At 40.1% G+C, this 16272-nt stretch overlaps 1 protein-coding gene across 1 annotated transcript in view; it reads right to left on the reverse strand.

The window, feature by feature from the left end:
* The window catches only part of LOC124596634, a 265721-nt gene that overhangs the window by 224655 nt on the left and 24794 nt on the right, over positions 1 to 16272 (reverse strand). The window contains exons 5-6 of the mRNA XM_047135866.1: positions 6973 to 7144; positions 3508 to 3601 (exon numbers count right to left, since the gene is read on the reverse strand). Coding sequence (XP_046991822.1) covers positions 3508 to 3601; positions 6973 to 7144 — 266 coding nt within the window. The remainder of the gene's footprint in view (positions 1 to 3507; positions 3602 to 6972; positions 7145 to 16272) is intronic.

Below are 16272 nucleotides of genomic sequence, written 5' to 3' on the forward strand. Positions count from 1 at the left end.
CTGTAAATGAACATATATGCTTGCCACAAGCCAATTTTTGTTTTCTGTGCCATGAATTTCGAAACAAAGGGATGGTGCAAAACTTTTGTTGATTTCTGCAGAATGTTGACTGACTGAACAGAGCAGAGCTTGTTAAATGCCTCGCCATTTTGTCTTCCAAAATGGTTCTCCATGACAGAAGCAACATAGGAAGTCACAAACAAAATCCTGGCGGAGTTAAACAAGAAAAATTATCCTGTTGGCATATTTTGTCACCTTGGCAAAGACCTTGATTGTGTAGATGACAAAGTTTTAGGGGTACTACTCAGCAAACTAAAAAGTTATGCCATTAATGGTATCCCTCTTATGTGGTTGGAGTTTTATAAGCCTATCAGAAAGCAGTGGATCACACTGACAGACAGCATCACAGTCATGTTACTAACCTTGTAATGGGGTAATGTAACACATGGAGTCCAACAAAGATCAGTACTGGGCCCCTCTTGTCCTGAGCATGATTAATTATCTTCCTATAACTGTGGTGGGTAGTCAAAAGCTGTATCATTTGCTTAAGACACAAGCTCATTAATCAAGGGCCCAAACCCAGGCTTACCATAGAAAGCTCAAATAATAGCTGAATAAGCCTACATGTGGATCACAGCCAGCAGTTAAAGTCTTGATCTCATGGGTATTCATATAGTACGATTTCAAACAAGTAAAAATGATTACTAGCAACAGAAGTAGGTCTTAATAGCTATACACTAAACAAAACACCCAGTCTAACATTCCTTGAGATCTAGTAGAATAACAAGTTAAAAGTAGATTAACATATGGACCAATTGGTCAAAAAGGTCCAATCAGCATGTTCAGCCCCTAGAAGAACTTTGCATCGCGTTGATCTAACAACAAGAATGTTGGCTTATTTTGCATAGTTTCATTCTTTGCTGTCTTATGGAGATATCTTCTGGGACAATGCACATAAAATAATGAAATGTTTATTCAGCAGAAGTGAACAACAAGAATATCGTGGAATGTATATGGTGCGCCCAAATGAAATGGACACTACAGTTATAAGTAAAGAAATTTTAATAAAAATATTATAACAACAGTTCACGTGGAACAGTACAACTATACATAATTGCCGCTGACATTGATACACCGATATCAGTGCACAGGAAGAGAGTTAATGGCTTCAGTGTAGAAACTCCTGGGTTGCTGAAGGTCCCAGTTTACCAGTATCATCCTCCACCTCCTCCTCCTTTCTTTCTTTCTTACTTATTTGCTTTCTTTCTTTCTTTCTTTCTTTCTTTCTTTCAGGGGAGCCAGGATGCCTCCATCCCACGTTCATCCGTTTGGCGGCAGGGTCAAAATGGTGACACCACGTTTCATTACATCTCACAATGTGAGCAATGAAATCCAACACATGGGTCAGGTAAACACTCATTCTCATAGTCTGAAAGATACTTGGGCACCCACTTTGCACGAACTTTGCCATAATGAAGCTTCTTGTGGATCATGTGATGCACAGTTCCTTTGCTTATCAGAAGTACAACAGTGGTGTCACATGTGGCGATCTGGCGATTCGTTCGTATGAGCTCCTCCACAGCTGAAATCATAGCAATAGTGGTGACAAAGTGTGCCACCCAAGAGTGTGGAAACAATTCTCCAGAAATGAGGAATTTGCTGTGAAGCTATTAACTCTGCTTGTGCAATTGGAAATACCACCCTACCCTCTCTCAACAAACACATTCACCCACTGGGATTACATACAACCCTTATACACAAAGGTCTCCTTTCCAATTGGGCTTACCATATACACAACTGTACACCTTGCTCCAACCTTTTTCAGAATACTGGAATTCTTACTTACCAATGCATTTACTACTTAACAGTTTTTGCTTTTAATAATAAAACTCGATTTCAGCAGACTGTGATTTACATAATTAAAATGCAAAACACAAAAATAATTTTCATGTAGACTTTGCCTCCTGGTTAAGGGCTCAGAAAAGAGTCTGGAGAAAGTTATCTCAAATTTTCCACTTAACATGAAGAGAGATTGGGGAATCCCAATCAGTTCAAAAAATAAAAAAAAAAAAAATAAAAAAAAAATAAAGAAAAGCCTCCTACTGAGTCACTCTTTCTACGCGTTATCTAAATATAGATATAGGCAACTATTTTCTTTGAATAGTAAATATTACGCTTTCAATATGAGATATACAGCAGTTACTTACTATTCAGTGTAACTGAAGAAGCATCAGCTCTTTTTTTTTTCCAAAACAGCAGCTCTCTAATAAACTTGGGTTTAAATTTAACTTGAATAAGCATGAACATCATTAAGAATTACAGTTTGAAGAATGCTCGTATTTCTCGTATTTCTGGCATTCGTTTCCACCTACAAGTGTCCCTGATGACAGCCACCAGGGATCACCTGAAGACACAACAAGTCTCAAGTCTGTTCACTGAAATGCTGTGGAATATTTACCATATAACCAGGCCGAACACCAGAGAATTCACAACATGACCCGGTCAGACACCCAAGAATTCTACAAGTACACCGGAAAATTCTACAAGTTATAAATATGCTGGGAAGATGTCAACTCACAAGAACTACAATAATAGTTTACTATTAATACAATATACAGATTATGTTTCCCTGATTTTCTTGCCTTTTGTAAACATATATGACGACTCTTTTGAAGGTTTTCCTTCCTGAAGGGTTGCATATAACACACTGAATGAGTAAAAAAAATGAACAAAGGTGGAGGCCTATCGCAGGGGGATGATATGCTGATGGGTGCTCATAGACAGCTTTACATCTTTATTAGTGGTTAAGGGAATATGTTTAAAATTCAAAGTTACAGAAATGTGGTCCTGCAATCAAGTGAGTGACCTTGCAACGAAGTAGTTGGCCCAATCCAAGCATCATCTTCACAGATGATATTTCTTACCCCTTTGGCATATTCTAATGGATGAATTTATTGCAGATGATAATATCCACAAAATATCATCAGCAATAAGGCCAACAGAACATACCCAGAATGGATTCTGGAGGTCCACTGCCTGTAGAATTCTTACACTTTTAAAGAACATTCAGATTACTGCCAAGCATGTATGGCAACCAAAAGTAACCATATCCCGTATTAACAATTTTGCTATGCATGAGATTACCCACTTTTTTTAATACATACCTTTTGTTTCAGACTTTTTGACAAATCTTGTAGCTTTACTTCATTCCGACACACTTCCATCGTCATATTATGTGTCTTTTTTTTGACACTAGTTTAAAAAGACAAGGAATTTAAAAGGGGGGGGGGAATTTTTCTGAACCACATTGTGTTTGCACAGCAAATATTTCTCAAAGTGACTACATGCAGTGAAAAGTCAAACATTTCCTACAAAGAACCGCCTTATTGGCCAGGCGGCAACAGAATAATTTCCACAAATCACGAACAATGAAAGCATGCGACCATCACATTACAGTCATGTAAGATTCAAATGTGATCAGATGTAAAACTGCAGAAGTCTACTTACTGCAATATCGACACTTTCGTTTGAATCATTTTCCTCTGAATGTGTCTTCTTCAGCTTACTCAGTGATGTACTTAGCTTTTTCCTAGGTGGTGGTCTGCAAAAATAAGTTTACCCTTACGTCAGCACACTCTAAATAAAAAATTAAACTACAGAATAAGTGCGCGCGCGCCCACACACACACACACACACACACACACACACACACACACACACACACACACATGAAATTTAACTGTAGGTCTTCAACACTGCTTTCTTAACATCAATGGCAAAATGTTCAAAGACTCTTCTCAATTAATTGGATCTCTGCAACCACATGTTAACCAAAAAGTTGCACTATGATATTAGCAACAATTTTACTCCCAAGGAGAGGTCCTCAGAAGTAGGAATGATTTTTTGTAATCATCTGTACGATGATGAAGGTTAGGGTCCAATGTATCTCATACTGCAGCCATTTGCCCTGGTGGACCCTTGTTTGTATATAGTCAACAACAAAATTTTGTAATTTTTCATGTTGTTTTAGAGCTTTAAAACTGACAGCAATAGATATAATGGCATTGTAGCATAGTGGTTGCAGACAAGTGTGATGTGCATTGTTTTTATTCAATTATTTGGTTTAAATGTAGTTTTTATAAATTTCTATTCCATTGTTGTATCATTTTAATGGTCAAATTTACTTTTCCATTTGCTCTTATGTTTTCTTTCAATTATTCTGCTTTTATTGGGAACCTTTGTGCATGTGATTTTAATTATTTTCATTTACCTATTACAATATTTAAATAGATGAAAATGCCAATTTATCAGTTAAAAAATTAAATACGAAATAATTGTTTATATTGGCTGTGCAATGGCACAAAAAATGTGTTTCTTGTTACATGAAAGATGTAATTTTTTTTTATAGTGATCATCATGCAAACATTTCAAACAAATTCTTGTTCACTATGGACAAAAGAATGGAGATATTCTAGCAAAGGACATTCTAGCAAAATGAGGACCAGAAATAATGAATAAAACAACATGGACAAAAATATATGATGATCAAACAGAAGAAATTAAACAGAAATTAGTACAAAAAATCATTAAAATCACTTGCACAAATAATCCAAATTAAAAAAAAGGAAAAAAAGTAAGAGTAAGTGTAAAAGTTAATATGATGATAAACATGTGACAGAGGGCTAGAAATATAAAAAATTACATGTAAAATCATTTAACTGAATAAAAGTAATGATCAAATTCATTTCAATGAAGATTTAAAAATTTTGAATCACTTTATGAATTTGGAACCCAGACCATCTGCGTGTCAAGCTCATATGCTAACCACTATGCTACCATACCTCTATATCTATTATTGCCAATTTTAAGGCTCTAGAATCTCAAGTAAAAATTCGCAGGAGAGCTTCTGTAAAGTTTGGAAGCTAGGAGACGAGGTACTGGCAGAAGTAAAGCTGTGAGGACAGGGCGTGAGTCGTGCTTGGGTAGCTCAGTTGATAGAGCAATTGCCCGCAAAAGGCAAAGGTCCCAAGTTCGAGTCTCGGTCTGGCACACTGTTTTAATCTGCCAGGAAGTTCCAAAATTAAGCATGTTTTTTTTTTTTTTTCAATTACTTGCAAATGAGGGGACGCCAAGAAGAATGCATGAAGGGTGTGATACCTGGGATGCTGACCTACATCACTGTACAGATGGTTTCAAAAACTCAGTCCCATTATGGGGATCTCTCCTTGTCAGAGGTGTTCTCACACACTACCAACAACATACCAAAGTATGAACAATATTACCATAAAGTTGGCCCAATGCACAACAAAAAGACTTTTACACAACAAAAAGACTATTACACATTATAGCTTTCAGCCAAAGCGTTCTTCAACAAAAGAACTGGAGTTTCCATTGGTTGATATACAAAGTGTGATCTGACAAAAATTTGTAGATAGTAAGTACATACAGAAACAGCTTCAGAATTCTACTTGCCTCTCACCAATTCCCCATGTGGTTTGATATTAGGAAAAATAGTAACAAAACATTAGGTAACATAGTAAGCTATCTGTGTAAAGTTTATCAGTGGAATATTTCCTGAATGGTTGAAATATGCTGAAGTTAAGCCGCTCTTTAAGAAGGGAGATAAATAGCATCAAATTTCCATCCAATTTCACTTTTGCCAGCATTCTCAAAAATTTTAGAAAAGGTAATGTACAAACGGCTATATAACCATCTTATCACAAGTAACGTACTGTCAAAGTCGCAGTTCGGATTTCTAAAGGGTTCTGATATTGAGAAGATTATCTACACTTACAGTGAAAATGTACTTAATTCATTAGACAAAAAATTGCAGGCAACTGGTATATTTTGTGATCTGTCAAAGGCATCTGACTGTGTAAATCACAATATCCTTACAAGTAAATTAGAATGTTATGGTGTAACAGGAAATGCTGCAAAATGGTACAAATCTTGTATCTCTGGCAGGAAACAAAGGGTGTTATTAGGAAAGGGACATGTATTAAGCTATCAGGCATTATCCAACTGGGAACTAATTACATGTGGGGTCCTCCAAGGTTCCATCTTAGGGCCCTTACTTTTTCTTGGGTATGTCAATGACCCTTCATGAGTAACATTACCAGATGCCGCATTTGTTTTGTTTGCTGATGATACAAACATTGCAATAAATAGCAAATCAAGTGTAGTCTTACAAAGATGAGCTAATCAAAGGGGGGGGGGGGGGGGGAGTGGCAACTTTTCTTTTCGTAATATTATTACACTCCATCCTGGAATGGAATTTCCATTGTTTGATTTCCATCAAGACCTTTTGGTTTTCTTGTTTTAGCGCTTTGTTTTTCTTGAACCTAACTGTGTGAAACACATCTGATTTGTAGTAGGAAAACTGTAATGTTTTTTTTCCATATGAAGTGTTTATTTTGTATCTCTTTTCTTGTTTCTGTATGTATGGGTTACCAACCTTCTGTGTCAGAGAGAAACAGAAAGGTATAATTGTGAGGTACCTGAACAACAGCCTTCATTAAGTTTGTCCTTTTCCATGCTAAGAATGTCATTTGAGAAGTTTTTGTATTGCTGTTATTTACTGTGCTTCCATAATAAGTACACAGATCAAAAATATTACACGAATAACATTAACACTGCAGCAAACTTTGAGAGTTCAGTTGTCAAATGACTTGTACTTAATTACTCCTCTTGATATTAACAGTGAAAAAGCACACTCTGAACATGTTCAAGCCTCATAAGAGCAAAGGCATGCCTATAGTCAGTTGTAACCTTTTTTACTTCAGACATCGCCTATAGTCAGTTGAAACCTTTTTTACTTCAGATATTGCCAGTTCAGAACTAAGTTAAAGGGACATTGAAATAAGGCATAAGGAGTACACAGATGGTTGAAAAGCCTGTAAGAAGTCAAGTACTTCCATCAGTTGGTTCTTTAAACAGAACAAATCTCAATGCTAAATTATCTTATTTACTTACCCCTTCCTCCTTGGTGTAGAGCAACTGGATGGTGAACACCCAGGAGCATCAGCCTGATCATCATTGCTGTCTGCTCGGTCTCTTGAACTGTTCCAACAATTGCCAGCTGGGGACAGGCCAGGTAGGCTATGTAGAGGTGTTGCTTCCACACTGTTGTTGCTGGACCTCCTTACTGAAAGATAACAAAAAGACTATTACGAAAAATGGAAAATCCAGGATGGAAAAATGACAAAATTATGAAAAAATATAAATAAAGAGAGTAATCTTGAGTTTTTTGTCAAAAATATACAAAAAGCGCGCGCGCACGCAAGCACGCACGCACGCACACACACACTCATGCACATGCACATGATCACTGTCTGTGGCTGGTGTGTGTGTGTGTGTGTGTGTGTGTGTGTGTGTGTGCGCGCGTGTGTGTGTGCGCGTGTGGTGTTGTTGTCCACTTTGGAAGAACGTCTTTTCGCCAAAAGCTCACTTGTTTAGCAAACTTTCTGTTGTGCCTGTCTGCAACCCAACATCTCCACTACATAGTGAGTAGCAATCCATCCTTTTCATAATGAGAAAAAACTGTTACAAACATATGATTTATTAGGGCATTCCTGTTTTATTTTCCAAATGTTTTCTTAATGTTTAACTTGACTCATATTCTTAAACATTCTCCTTCGCAGCAGAGTCAACAGAACATAGTGAATGAATTAAATTAATCAATATTGATCAATGATATTTTTCAGGTCATCCACTGGTACAGATGTTTCATTTTTCAAACAATGGAAAATCCAGGATAGAATGTAATTGTGCCTATCTGCGACTCAGCATCTCCACTATAGGATGATTCATTGTTGTAGTATTATCATCGCTAGGCTCCTGCATATTCCACCACCATACTTGCACCTGTGTTTTGCAGTCTGGGCACGACCCCTGCAAGTTGTTTGTCCACAGAAGAGTCACTGAGCTGTTAACCACCAGGCCCCCTGCAACTACCACAGCACCTTGGGGCACAAGCAGCACCAATACATGGCATTCAGGTCATGATAAACAAGGCTGCAGTTGCAAGCACCTACTTGTGTACATGCAGTCATGTGTCCATGTGACACCACGTGTGTATTCCTCCACTGATGGGTACTTGGGTCGCCACTCAGCCTCTCGACAGCCATTTCAGCTCCGGGATCCAGACCAATCACCAGCAGTCCTCAAACCTACACTTCAGATCACTACACCTGACACTGCCACTACCCATCAGACATGCTGTCTTCTTTCATCAGTATCGCAGCCACTGGCCACACATCAGCTGCTTCGGAACACCCTGCTACACTGAATACGAGTTGTTTGCCAGGATCACAGCTGCTGCCATCCAATAGGCATTTCGGAAGGCAAGCTCCCTCAGCTCATCGTCACTACTGACGGTCGTGGACTTATCATAGTTGCTTCCGCTATGCGTTGTTATTGACGGACATAGAAGGACATTTCAGATGTACTCATGTGTGGACATTCATCCTCTAAAGCTGTACTGAGTCAATTACGTTCAATAAACAAGCAGCTGCATCAGCAATGCGTGCTTATCAAACACACCCTTGGCACACCACTTAGGCAAAGGTTACTATAGTTGGTGGCAAAGAAATAATTTTGTGTCAAAGTGCTGTTCCTCTGTCTGCCATACTGTTGTAGGCAATGAAGATATGGTTTTGTGGTACATCCTACACTCACAGTTTGTGTGGATTTTTATTGTAGTGCTTGTTCAAGATCTGCCCACTCCAGCACCTGCTCATTGTCTCGTCTGTCACCCAACTGCCTCCCCTCTGCCATGTTGAGCCTGGTGCTGCTAAAGCCATGTCACATTTTGCCCACACAATACAGCTACACCCAGTCCTCCTCCCGTGGATGCGGCGCCTGCACAGGGTATGGACAGCAAGACTGCATTTCCACGTGTGTTTCAGTCCTTCTTGATGTATCTTTATTAGCTTTGTTGGAGCCAGGTTCCATTCTTTCTGAACTGTCTCGTACTTCTCATTCCGTGGCTATTGTGCCAATACATATTCAAATTCCATTACAGTGTGAGAGTGTCCAATGGCGTAACAGGTCAGGACTGTACCTGCATTACTACAGTGCCCTTGCATCCCCCATTTACTGGATGTGGACTAATCAATTCTTGGATCAGTACCTGTGTTCAATTGTTGGCCTGTACCCATTTTGGTAAGGGTTACTTTGCAGTTCATGTTCACATTTCTTGGTAGATGTGACTTCTTGGTGTTGATCTCTCTTCTGCATACTTGAGGTGCTCAGTTCATGAGTTGTTGCTCTGTGCATTCTCTCGCTTGCTGCCATCAGTCTGTGGGCCTCTCTTGTTTCTGTGTGCACTCAGGTTCTCATCCACTTATTGTGTATTCTCACTCACCAGAGCTCTCATTGCCTCCACAGTCCATCACTCCCAGGGTCGGGCAACTGGGGACCTGCTGCTGGGCATTGATCAGCTCTCTCAGATTCTCCAGTTTTTTCTGCAGTGTTCAGACATGGCATCTAGGCATTTTAATATATGTGGCATGCTAGGCCAACTACCGTCAGATTTGTTGCAATGTTGTCGTGCCGAGTGGTACCATGTTTATTGTTCACAGTGTTCTATACCAGACACCCCTCTGGTATCGACCCAGACCTAACAGGTGACGCCATCATAGACCTAACAGGTGACGCTATAATACATCAAGCCTTTCATCACAGGCCTTGTTGTGGGCAACCTGCTTGTCATCACCAGCACTGCCACAGATGGCCCTCTAGTCTTTGCCAGCCCTGTCAATGCCGACACTCACTCACTCACTCACTCGCTGGCTGTGTCATGGCCGGCCCTTATGCTATTGTTCCTGGCAGTCGTCACCACTACATTTGTCACCGCCGCCTCCACAGCCGATCATGTAGCCTCCACCGTAGTCATCACCAAATCTGCCATGGTCATCCCTCTAGACACTGTTCTCAGTACTCACCTCAACCACACCGCCACTATCCCCTCCTTGGCAGTCCCTGCATCCAGAAACCCTCCTCGGTGGCTCTGCCGATCCCATTGTGTGTTGTTATGGGCCTGAGTTGCCTCTCCATGGACTCTTCGCTGCCAGCCCAGCCTCCGCCCCAGACTTCCATGTCACCACCTACAATGCCTGGTTGTCATTCTCCTACGCTGACAATGCTTGCTTCTCTCGTCAGGAAAATTTCATACGTTGACAGATTATTTTGATGGCTTGTTCCAGTCTCTGGTGACTGCTCAGTGCCTCCTTCCTGGGTTCTGCCTTCTTGGAAAGAGTACACCATCCCCTCAAGGGGGGATGGATGTAGCATATGCAAGGCTAAGCCCTTGCATGTTCCACCACCATACTCATGCATATGCTTCTCAGGCCGAACCCTGCAAGTTGTTTGTCAAAAGAAGCGTAGCTGAGGTATTTACAGCCAAACATCCTGCAGGCTGGGGTGCAATCCACACTGTTACATGACATGGAGGTCACGGTAAATGGTGCTGCAGTTGCCTGCACATATTTGTGTCCACACAGTAATTTGTCCACGTAACACTGTACATGTGCTGACGGGTACTTAGGTCACTGTTCAGCCATTCAATGGCTATTTCAGCTCCAGTCTCCAGATCGGCTACCAGCCAACCTTGAGCCTACACACAACGCCTGCCCCTGCCACTACCCATCAGACACGGCATTTCGGGTCCTTGCCAGGATCACAGCCACTGGCCATACGTCTGCCACTCTGGGAGACTCCACTACACTGGACTTGGGGCACTCATCAGGATCACAGTTGCTGCTTTCCAAAAGCCACTCCAGAAGGCCTGCTCCCTCAGCTCACCATCATTACTGACGATCGTGGGCTTCATCATGTTAGCCTCTGCTACACATTGTTATAGAAGGACATTTCAAACAATGGAAAATCTTAGATGGAATAATGACAATACTATGAAAAGGATAGATTGCTACTTGCCATATAGTGGAAATGTTGAATCGAAGACAGGCATAACAAAAAGGCACATCAGTATTTTGTTGTGCCTGGCTGCGACTCAGTATTTCCACTATATGAAGGACATTTCAGTTGTACTCCTGTGTGGACCTTCATCATCTAAACCTGTACAGAGTCAGTTAATGTTCAATAAACAAACAGTTGAAATAACAACACATGTGTATCAATCACATCCTTGGCACACTACTCGGCCAAAGGTTACTACACTTTTCATCCAAAATATTTTGAAAATTAGTAATCACCAATATTTGTCTTCTTTTGAAATATTGTAAAAAGCACTTATACAGAGTGAGCCATGAGGAAAGGCACATGCTTTGAGAGGTGATAGTATTTGTGATTGTGAACAAAAGAACATACGTCCTGTTCTTAAGCATTTCTGAGAAAACTAATGAAAACAATGGAGAGCAGGACAAATGTAGGTGATAGTAAATGAAACATTGTGACTTAACAGTTTTTAACTGTAAACATTTCCTCAGAAAATATGCCCAAAAAGCCCAACTCCCATCCATTTTTGCAGCTTTTGTAGATAGCAAACATACACAAAATATGAATGAGAAGTTTCTCCTTTGTGTCACTCTGCACTTGTAGACTTTGTTCTTAAGCCAACCCCACAAACAGTAATCTAAAATGGTAACATCAGGTAACCTGGATAACCAAGAAACAACTCCATGGCAACTGATCGAATGCCAAGGATATGTTTCAGTTATATACTGTATCACCCACCATGCACAATTGAAGTGTGCATTGAAATGGTCTCTAAAGACGACATTATGTAGTCTAATGTCACTTCGTTTGTATGCACATATGAGTGCTGATGTAGGAGGACATGCGAGTGATGTGTGTGATTCTCAAACAATTGTATGTAGGATATGGTTAAGTAAAGGGTGTATATTCATAATTCCATCACCTCTCAAAGAAGCACGTCCTTTCCTCCTGACTCACTATGTGCAACACCACGACCTAAAACAACTATTACAAAAAGTTCAAGGGCTTAATATTACTGCAGACGGCAGCAAGATATATGGGGACATATATCTTTTAACAACCTGCCATAGTATATTAATTATCTTGGAGGTAGCATGATGGAGTTGAAGACTAAATTAAAAACTTTCGTTTGGCTAGCTCCTTCAACTTAACTGAAGAGTATCTTTGTAGGAACTCTTACTATTAACATTTTAAACTATTTTATAAGTAACATTAGCACTGTAATACAGTAATATTTCTTAATATTAAGCTATTTCATTGTACTGAACTTCAATAAAATGTACATCTTTTAACTTATTTCCACATCCTAGAGACCACTCTCTATGGGATCCATCACATACAGCTAATGAAATGTAACACTGTTTAGCTTTGCGTACTTAAACTTAACATATCATAGTACGTCCTTAATTTTGTGCTTTTCATTAACAATCACGAAATTGTTCTACTTTGCAGCAACAGAAGTATCAACTAACTTAAAGTTATGTTATGTGATGTAAGGGATGAAGTTTGTGATTCAAGTTTTTAAAATACATTGTTTCCAGCATGTGAGAATGCTGCTAGTCACATTTCATGTCAGTGGCAATATAGCAGCGATGTTGAGCTGTAGATAGCCACAACAAAAAGACTGTCAAACAAGTAAGCTTTCAGCCAAAAAGGCCTTCGTAGGAATCAGACAAAACACACATTTGCTCGCGCCACACACACACACACACACACACACACACACACACAAGATTATTGTCATTCTCCCATCCTGGATTTTCCATTGTTGTGTTTCAGTGGATTTCACAGCGATAATAGCAGAGTATGCATAACACATATTATCAATACGCGATATTTCCACTCATGTCTTCGATGTTCAGGAGCACAGTCCAACAGGAACACAGCATTAACAGACTGCAACATGATGCTTTTACACACAAGCCAGTAAAATCTATCTGGAAGTGAATGTTTCCAAGTCAATACTAATCACCATGAGTCTTTAAATAAAGACTTGTAATAGGTCTGTGTCACTTGGTACAATATCTCTTACTACTGAACATCAACAAGCATTCACTTTTCTATTTTTGCACCTTTCCTGGGAGTTGCTTGTGTCAAGACTTGTGATCATTTTATATGAAGCATTAATAGTAGTGGAATGTAGTGCAGTTCAATAAATAAATTAGGAAATGAGACAGAAAACATAGATGAGTGCTGCTACTGGGGGACTGAAATAAGCAGAAAAAAGAGGATATTAAAATGGAGTCTTGCAATAGCAAGAAAATCTTTTTTGATAAAGGCAAATATTTTCACATGTAATATAAATCTAAGTGTTCGTCTTGAGTGTAGCCTTGTAAAAAAGGGAAATGTGGCCAATAAAACAGACATATAAGAAGTGAATAGAAGCTTTTGAAATGTGGTATGACAGATAATTGCTGTAGCTTAGATGGGCAGATTGGATATCTAATGAAGAGTTGCTGAACTGAAAGGGAGAGAAAAAGATTATAGCAGACCTGACGTGTGTTGTACAAAATGAACTGGAGAGGAGAAAAGCATCAAACCACTCTCTGGACTGGCAACAACAACAACAACAATAGTTTATCACTGTGCCGTTAGAAAGATGACAACCAACATCTTAATATGTGCTGCCTGATGCTGCAGAAATAAGCTGCAGAAACACCCATGAAATACTTACAGGCAATTAGTTCCATGATATCCATGAGTTTAAAACTATCTTAAGCTTTTTCACATCATCATGGAGTGTGCTGTGCCCACAGCTGAAATCATCATTGTATATGGAAACACATTCCACTATACAACTCCAAAACAAGTACGATGGGACTTCCGGACATCAAAAAGTCACACACATTACTAGGCAGGTTAACTAACTTTTACTGAATGCTGCACTACACCACACTTTTAATTTTTTTCAACATATTCAGTAAGTATGTGTAAACAACATTCAAAATGTTCAAACTATAGTGGGTCAGGTGTTCAATGATGCTACAGGTGGTGGTGGTGGGGGGGGGGGGGGGGGGGGGGGGGGGGGAGTTGTTGTATCGGCAATCAAGACAATGGGGTTCTCCCACCCATTGCAAAGTGGGTTCTATGGTTTTGCAAGGGCTATGGGAGGCCAGTGTGGGGGAAAGTTAACTACAGCAAAACAGATGGTGTGCACATTAACTCTTCATCATTCCAACAAGCTAAACCAGGTGCTCTGTGGTTGATGTTGATGGCCTTCCTCCCCAATCATCATCACTGACATCTATGTGGTTTTGGTTAAATTATTGGCACTATTTCACTACAGCTGGATGTGACTTTGCATTTGGTCTACATACAGCTAGAATTTTGTGGTGAATCTGTGTGCATTTGAGAAGTTTTGCCAACAAGAATCATATTATCCCACATACTTCAACTTTGGGGAATGTTATACCTCAACTATGGATAATGTTTCCAGCTGCCACGCCATTTCACTTGCACACTCTGATAGACCTATTACTGTACAGCAGCAGAACCGCGTGTGCAGGAAACCTGGAAGACATACTCTCTTCTGACAATGTGCCACACTCACAGAGCAATGGTGTTAGCATGGAATGACCTGTGTACCTCACTTAATGAAGTCCATATGTATACAGGGTGGTCCATTGATAGTGACCGGGCCAAATATCTCACGAAATAAGTGTCAAACGAAAAAAATTACAAAGAACGAAACTCATCTAGCTCAAAGGGGGAAACCAGATGGCGCTATGGTTGGCCCATTAGATGGCGCTGCCATAGGTCAAACGGATATCAATTGCGTTTTTTAATAGGAACCCCCATTTTTTATTACATATTCATGTAGTACGTAAAGAAATATGAATGTTTTAGTTGACCCCTTTTTTCGTTTTGCGATAGATGGCGCTGTAATAGTCACAAATGTATAAGTATGTGGTATCACGTAACATTCTGCCAGTGTGGACGGTATTTGCTCCGTGATACATTACCCGTGTTAAAATGGACCGTTTACCAATTTCACAAAAGGTCGATATCGTGTTGATGTGTGGCTATTGTGATCAAAATGCCCAATGGGCGTGTGCTATGTATGCTGCTCGGTATCCTGGACGACATCATTCAAGTGTCTGGGCCGTTCGCCAGATAGTTACATAATTTAAGGAAACAGGAAGTGTTCAGCCACGTGTGAAACGTCAACCACGACCTGCAACAAATGATGATGCCCAAGTAGGTGTTTTAGCTGCTGTCGCAGCTGATCCGCACATCAGTAGCAGACAAACTGCACAAGAATCGGGAATCTCAAAAACGTCGGTGTTGAGAATGCTGAATCAACATCGGTTGCACCCGTACCATATTTCTATGCACCAGGAATTGCATGGCAACGACTTTGAACGTCGTGTACAGTTCTGCCACTGGGCACAAGAGAAATTACGGGACGATGACAGATTTTTTGCATGCGTTCTATTTAGCGACAAAGTGTCATTCACCAACAGCGGTAACGTAAACTGGCATAGTATGCACTATTGGGCAACAGAAAATCCACGATGGCTACAACAAGTGGAACATCAGCGACTTTGGCGGGTTAATGTATGGTGCGGCATTATGAGAGGAAGGATAATTGGCCCCCATTTTATCGACGGCAATCTAAATGGTGCAATGAATGCTGATTTCCTACGTAATGTTCTACCAATGTTACTAAAAGATGTTTCACTGCATGACAGAATGGCGATGTACTTCCAACATGATGGATGTCCGGCACATAGCTCGCGTGCGGTTGAAGCAGTATTGAATAGCATATTTCATGACAAGTGGATTGGTCGTCGAAGCACCATACCATGGCCCGCACTTTCATCGGATCTGATGTCCCCGGATTTCTTTCTGTTGGGAAAGTTGGAGGATGTTTGCTATCGTGATCCACCGACAACGCCTGACAACATGCATCAGCGCATTGTCAATGCATGTGCGAACATTACGGAAGGCGAACTACTCACTGTTGAGGGGAATGTTGTTACATATTGTCAAAAGCATTGAGGTTGACAAACATCGTTTTGAGCATTTATGGCATTAATATGGTATTTACAGGTAATCATGCCGTAACAGCATGTGTTCTCAGAAATGATTAAGTTCACAAAGGTACATGTATCATATTGGAACAATTGAAAGAAAATGTTCAAACGTACCTACGTCCTGTATTTTAATTTAAAATACCTACCTGTTACCAACTGTTCGTCTAAAATTGTGAGCCATATGTTTGTGACTATTACAGCGCCATCTATCACAAAGCAAAAAAAGTGGTCCAACTAAAACATTCACATTTTTTTACGTACTACACGAATATGTAATAAA

The sequence above is a fragment of the Schistocerca americana genome, chromosome 1, assembly GCF_021461395.2.
Source record: "Schistocerca americana isolate TAMUIC-IGC-003095 chromosome 1, iqSchAmer2.1, whole genome shotgun sequence".
Classification (NCBI taxonomy): Eukaryota; Metazoa; Arthropoda; class Insecta; order Orthoptera; family Acrididae; genus Schistocerca; species Schistocerca americana.